The sequence below is a fragment of the Colobus angolensis genome, unplaced genomic scaffold (assembly GCF_000951035.1).
Source record: "Colobus angolensis palliatus isolate OR3802 unplaced genomic scaffold, Cang.pa_1.0 Scaffold238, whole genome shotgun sequence".
In the NCBI taxonomy this organism is placed as follows: domain Eukaryota; kingdom Metazoa; phylum Chordata; class Mammalia; order Primates; family Cercopithecidae; genus Colobus; species Colobus angolensis.
Genome location: NW_012115577.1, coordinates 389,308 through 395,894, shown reverse-complemented (window position 1 = coordinate 395,894; position 6,587 = coordinate 389,308). Strand labels below are relative to the sequence as shown.

Genomic DNA, 6,587 nt, shown 5'->3' with positions numbered 1-6,587 from the left:
ACACGCTCCTCCAAGGGCCACACTTGCCCCCCAACCTGATCCCCAAGTCCCCACACAGATGCACTCCTGCACACTCCACTCACCTGCATGTTTTCCAGAAACTTCTGTCGCTCCAGTTCCCATGTCTGGCTGTGGACCTCAGGAGGGACTTGTTCCCCAACATATTTTCTTAGATTCTCAACCAGGGTCACCTGAGCCTCCAAGTCCTCCTGGGTCTTGCTAGGGTTGGGGTGGGAATGGGACAGCCATCAGTGGGGCACCCTGCAGACCTACCACATCACCAACTGCTGGACCCCCGTCGGCATCCGCCCACCTACCTCAGCTGCTTCCGAAGCAGCTCGGCCTCCCTCTGAGCCTCGGCCAGCTCCTTGGCTTCCCCTGCTCTCCTGGTTTCCAAACTACTCAAAGACTTCTCCAAGCCCTCGGCCTTGCTGGTCAAACTGGAAAGAGCCTCCTGGTGAGCCTGTGTCAAAGAGGACAGCTGCGGAAAGAAAAGGGGGCTCAGCAGGGGCTCGACCCCACATGGAGGCCTTCCTTGTTCCCTTCACTCCCACTTTCTGTGACCTTAGAGAATGGCCAAACCAATCACCCAATTGCGCATAGCAAATGGCGAGCTGGTAACTCACTCTCTGTAGTTGCCCCACAACCCATCGGGAGTTCTTGTCCGATCTCCCCCAAAACATATCTTCACCTGTCTCCATCTCCGTCTCCACTGCCACCAACCCAAGGTAAGCTACCCTCATCTTTTGCCTGGGCAACAGTGACCATCTCCTAACTAGTCTTTACAAACCCTTGGTGGCTTCTCACAGCATTCACAGCAAAACCCAGGCATCTCTCCACACCTGCAGGCCGGGGGACCCGGCCTCTGCCTGCCTCCTGAGTTCACTCTGGAGGCTCTCCCCACGCTCCCCGCTCCAGCCACAGGGAGTTCGCTGAGAACCAGACAGTGGCCCCTCCTTGCTCCACAGACCCCAGGTGATAGCCCCTCCTCAGGGTGGCTTTGCTGGGCCCTCTAATAACCCTCACCACCCTACTCTGCCCCATCACCTGCTCACGTCCTCCCGAGTACTCAGCACTGACCATATCTTGTTTATGTGTATGTGTTACTATCTGTCAGACCACACCAGAAGGAAAGCTCCAGGAAAGGAGGAATTTTGTGTCTTTTGCTCATGGCACCTCAAAGGGTTGCAGGGGTGTCAGAGCCACCAACAGTCATGGGATGGACTGGGAAGGAGGGCAAAGTGGCCACCCTGCTTTCTGGTCTGCCTCTTCTAGCCCTGTCTCCATACAACAATAAAGTTAATTTGGGGGATATAAATGACAAAACTTTTTAGACATAAAATACAAATCTAATCATGTCATTTCCCTGCCTAAAACCTTTCAACAGTTGCTTATCACTTAAAAAAACAATTTTGTTTTCTTTTTGTTATTTTGGACATGGAGTTTCACTTTGTTGCTCAGACTAAGTGCAATGGCACGATCTCAGCTCACTGCAAACGCTGCCTCCCAGGTTCAAGCGATTCTCCTGCCTCACCCTCCCGAGTAGCTGAGATTACAGGCATGAGCCACCACGCCCAGCTAATTTTTGTACTTTTAGTAGAGACGAGGGTTCACCATGTTGGCATGGCTGGTCTCGAACTCCTGACCTCACGTGATCCACTCGCCTCAGCTTCCCAAAGTGCTGGGATTACACATGTGAGCAACCATGCCCAGCCCTAATTTATTTAATAAAATAGAGATGGGGGCTCACTTTGTTGCCCAGGCTGGTCTCAAACTCCTGGGCTCAAGTGATCCTTCTGCCTTAGCCTCCCAAAGTGCTAGGATTACAAGTATGAGCCACCACGCCCAGCCTGCTCATTGCTCTTAAGGGAAAGTAGCAAGTTCTGAAGTGGCCAAGGCCTTGTGCCCTGGGTCCTGTGCTCTGCAGCATACTCAGCGCCCCTGATCTCTGTGCTCCAGCCTTCTGGCCTCCGCCTGTCCCCACCTCCACCGGTTGTCCTGCCGAGTGTCCTCCAGCTACCATTGGACCTCACACGCCTATTCACTGGCCAACTCCTATTCAGCACAAATGGTAGCTTGTTGTTTTTTTTTAGTCTCGCTCTGCTGCCCAGGCTGGAGTGTGGTGACCTCAGCTCACTGTAACTTCGGTCTCCCAGGTTCAAGCAATTCTCCTGCCTCAGCCTCCCAAGAAGCTGGGGCATTACAGGTGCCCACTGCCATACCCGGCTAATTTCTGTATTTTTGGTAGAGACTGGATTTCTTCATGTTGGCCAGGCTGGTCTTGAACTCCTGGCCTCAAGTGATCCTGCCCACCTCAGCCTCCCAAAGTGCTGGGATTACAGGCATGAGCCACTGTGCCCGGCTTAGCTTCTTGTTTCTAAGTTTCTTTCATGAATCCCCTTTGTCCATTTTCTGACTGGATTGCTGGTGTTTCCCTTACCAATTTCTAGGCACACATTTTATATTAGGGATATTACCCTTTTCTTGTGATCTGAGCTATAAATAGAGCTTTTTTTTTTTTTTTTTCTTCCCGCCATTGCTAATGTTCATGTTATAAAGTCAATGGATCAATCTTTTCCTTTACGGCTTCTAGATTTGGGATTTGGCTCACAGGTAGAAAGACCTTGCCCACTACAAGGTTATAGAGAATTTCTCCCTTGTTTTCTCCCAGTTCCTTTTTTATTTTATTTTTTGAGATGGAGTCTTGCTCTGTTGCCCAGGCTGGAGTGCAATGGCATGATTTTGGCTCACTGCAACCTCCACCTCCCAGGCTCAAGTGATTCTCCTGCCTCAGCCTCCTGAGTAGCTGGGATTACAGGTGTGCACCACCATGCCTGGCGAATTTTTGTATTTTAGTAGAGACGAGGTTTCACCATGTTGGCCAGGCTGGTCTTGAACTCCTGACCTTGCGATCCACCTGCTTCGGCCTCCCAAAATGCTGGGATTACAAGCGTGAGCCACCGTGCCCGGCTCTCCTTGACATGTCACCGTGCCCGGCTTTCCTTGACATGTCCAATTGGTTACAGTGGCCTTCCCTGAACCCCAGACTAAGTTAGTGCTCTCTAGTCCTTCGCCTTCAAGGCACTCCTCCTGATTGGAATTAATTATGATTAAATTAAAAGTGGATGTGTGTATCCCCCATGAGGCTGTCAGTTCCATCCATGAAGGCAGGATTCAGGCTAATTTGGTCACTGAGTCTGAGATGGCAAAGAGTAAGCACTGAGTTTGCGGACTGAATAATCTCTCTCTCTCAGTCCACCATAGCCCCCTTATATCCACCTTCCTCACTGCCCTCCACAATACCCCCGATGAATTGGTACCCGGAGTAAAGCAGGGAAGCAAACTACTTCCTACTAGAAAAGGAAGCAGGGCTTCAAGTTGTGGGAGGCCACCTGAGTCTTGGGGGAAAAGTACAACCTGAATTAAGATCAAAATACTCAAATCCTCCATCTTTCTAGGCCATGTGTGTTTCTTTTCACCAAAGGTCTCATCACTCCACTACTCACTACTCAGGGAGGGTCTTTTCTGCAATACCTGTTCTTTGCTTGGAAGCTACTGTTATGTATTTCTCCGTTATGAATTTAAATCCTTCCCACCCCTGCATTCACCTGCTCTTGGTGCAGCCTCTGAACCTCTTCCAGCTCGCGCTGGCTCCCCTCTTCCAAGTTCTTCCGGACGACCTCAGCCCCAGCCAAAGCAGCACGCAGGCCCTCAGCCTCAGCTCGGCCGGCCTTCTCTGCCTGTGCCAGAGCCTCCAGCTCCATGGCCTGGGCCTCTAGCCTCATCTTCTGCTGCAGTGAGGTCTCCCGCAGGAGCCGGACCTCCTCCTCCAGCCGCCGCAGTTCTTGCAACTGCCGAGCGATCACCTCAGCCTGCTGGCTCAGGGCCTGTGACCCCTCCAGCTCCCAGGACCTTCAAAGACAGGTTAGTGCAGGTGAGACTTGTCTCCAGTGCTGGAAGGATATTTGAGGGCGTAAACATAGCCAGAAGGAAAAGAGGACCTCTCTGCCCCCGTGTGGGGAGGTGAAGGGGGTGCTGAAGCTGGGGTATGGGGATGTCTGCATTGACATCATCATCATTCATCAAAGCCCTATTGAGCATGTTAAGTCCAGTGCCTGGACTCACAGGACCTAAAGTCTGGCTGAGATCATGGAACATGATCTCCCTAGAGAGAGCTACATATAGACAGATTCAACATCAAATCTGTATATCATTAGGCCACACATTCTTTTTGTTTTTTGGTGTTTTTTTGTCTTACTTATTTTTTATTTTTAGGCCACACATTTTAAGTGGAAAGGCTGGAAGAACAGAGACTTCTCAATTCTGATTTAAGGGCAAGAAGTTTGAGGGAGGAATGGGCATAGAGAGAGCTGAGCTTCCAGTATCAATATGGTGAGGCCAGGTGCTAGTTAAAATGCATTTATTGAGTGTTAGGTATACTTTATGAGGAGTCTGAGAGAACAGTACATAAATAACATAGTGCCAGCCTTTGGAGACATTGTCTACCAATATCACGTGAAGTTTAATCCAGCTTGGAACATGGCTCCTGAGGCAGCTGTCTCTCTCACACCCAGGACCACAGTAGATTGTTGTTGTTGTTTTTAGAGACAGGGTATCACTGTGTCACCCAGGCCTCAATGCAGTGGCTGGATCATAGGTCATTGCAGCCTTGAACTCCTGAGCTCAAGCGATCCTACCACCTTAGCCTCCCGCGTAGCTGGGACTACAAATGCATGTCACCACAGCCAGCTAATTATTTTCTGCGGAGATGAAGTCTCGCTTTGTTGCCCGGGCTGGTCTTGAACTTCTGGGCTCAAGTGATCCTCCTGCCTTAGCTCCCAAAGTGCTAGGAGTATAGGTGTGAGCCCCCGTACCTGGCCTTTTCTTTATTTTCTTTATTTATTTATTTTTAAGTATCAGGGATCTGTAGGCTAGGGAAATTAAGTGACTTGCCAAATATCCTCTAGCTGGTAGCCAAACTAGAAATAGAGTCTCTGTCTCCTGACACCCAGTCTAGTGCTCCTTCTTCTTCATCATGCTGCTGCTTCTAATGTAATCCTACTCTGGAGCAAAATGGCAGAACGATATCCCAATACAGCTGGGAAGACACATGAAACACAAGAATAAGAATGTTTACAGACAATACGACAGCATGGCCAGCTCCCATAGCATGTCCTCTGTAAAGGCTTTCTTCCGTCAGAATGAACCCACACTACCACAGTGCTGGGTCTCTACTTCTAGTTTGCACTTCTTCATCTTGCCTCATACTATGCTTTACCATCAGTTGATGGTCAATCTATCTCCCCTCTTAGGATTTTAGATTCCTTATTAATTACAAATTTAAGTCAGGATTTGTCTTATTCATTATTGTTATCCTCATCCCTAGCACCTCGCACACTGCTTTATTATCTAGGCAGTGTAGGAACTAATAATTGCTTACATAAAAATGAGTACGTTCTGGAAACTAGGGCCGAAATAGGGTAAGGAGTTTATTCCAGTGAAGAAGGGTCACTAGCAAGCCAGCCTGAGAAAACGGCGAGGATGGATCCCTACCTGCCTCTCCGCCCTGGCTCCTGCCTGTCATTGGAAACATCCTGTTCCCACATGGTCACTTGAGGTCTCTGGGTGTCTAGTCGCCTCTCTGAGACATCTTGATGGCCTGGGGGTTGGACCAGGGGAATGTCTGAGAGCCAGGTGGGAGCCATTCTCCGCAGAGCTGAAAGGGGCCGAGCTTGAAAATGGGAGGGAGGAATCAGCCCAGTGGAACCTGAAGAATTACAAAACCAAAGATAGTCAGTTTCCCAGGCAGAGACAACCACCACTCCCTTGTCTGGTCCTACTGACCTGAAGGTGGAAACATCTCCACATTATTTGAAGGCTCTAGATTCTGTCTCCAGCCATCTATGTTCCCCTGGACAATAGGAGGAACAAAGACACTCCAATTCAATTTTCAGGCCACCTTCCAAAGAGAAAGCCCCTACAATAACAAAGTCATAATCCTTGAATTACAGCCAGGTCCACCCGATGCTCAGCTCTTTTCCTACTTCCCCAAAGAAGTAGGAGATACCCCAAATTCACTTGCTTGTCTCAACCTGGTTCCTCATGGAACCCAGGCAACTAACTATCACGTGGAGAGAATTTACTGAAAAAGACAGACCGAGAGGGGCTCTGAGGCTTTACTCATACTTTCAGGATTCTGGGCAGTGCCTTTACCCTCCTCCTTAAGTTTCTCTGGTCCCTGCTGCCCCTGGCCAGAGGTGAGAAAGGAGGTACACAGTGCAGAGGTCTTGAGCGCCATCTCCAGAGTTCTCTCCATGGCTCAGCAAGGCCTGGGGGAATCCCATCCAGACACCACCAGGCCATGACTCTTGGGTCCTTCCCTATTAAAGTGCTGGCCCAAGGCCTGGCCCCAGCTGAATGTGGCCACATGCAGGGCTAGACCCTTTCCAAGACCTTGGGAATCCAAGCAGCCTAGATCCCCAGGCAGAAAAGCCAGCGTCCTGACATCTCATCCAAATCTTTCCTGCGGCTGTCCTCTCAGCTTCTCTCTACTATCGCCTCAGCTTCCATGCCTGCCGCCCGCCTCC

General features: G+C 50.0%; 1 protein-coding gene across 1 annotated transcript in view; it reads right to left on the bottom strand.

Annotated features, from left to right (window-relative positions):
- Nucleotides 1-6,429, bottom strand: part of CCHCR1 (coiled-coil alpha-helical rod protein 1) — a 17,440-nt gene extending 11,011 nt beyond the window's left edge. Inside the window, exons 1-6 of the mRNA XM_011945063.1 lie at nucleotides 6,214-6,429; nucleotides 5,845-5,911; nucleotides 5,554-5,659; nucleotides 3,609-3,912; nucleotides 318-481; nucleotides 84-219 (exon numbers count right to left, since the gene is read on the bottom strand). Of these exons, the coding sequence (XP_011800453.1) occupies nucleotides 84-219; nucleotides 318-481; nucleotides 3,609-3,912; nucleotides 5,554-5,659; nucleotides 5,845-5,911; nucleotides 6,214-6,429 (993 nt within the window). The remainder of the gene's footprint in view (nucleotides 1-83; nucleotides 220-317; nucleotides 482-3,608; nucleotides 3,913-5,553; nucleotides 5,660-5,844; nucleotides 5,912-6,213) is intronic.
- Between the last annotated feature and the right edge of the window lie 158 nt (nucleotides 6,430-6,587).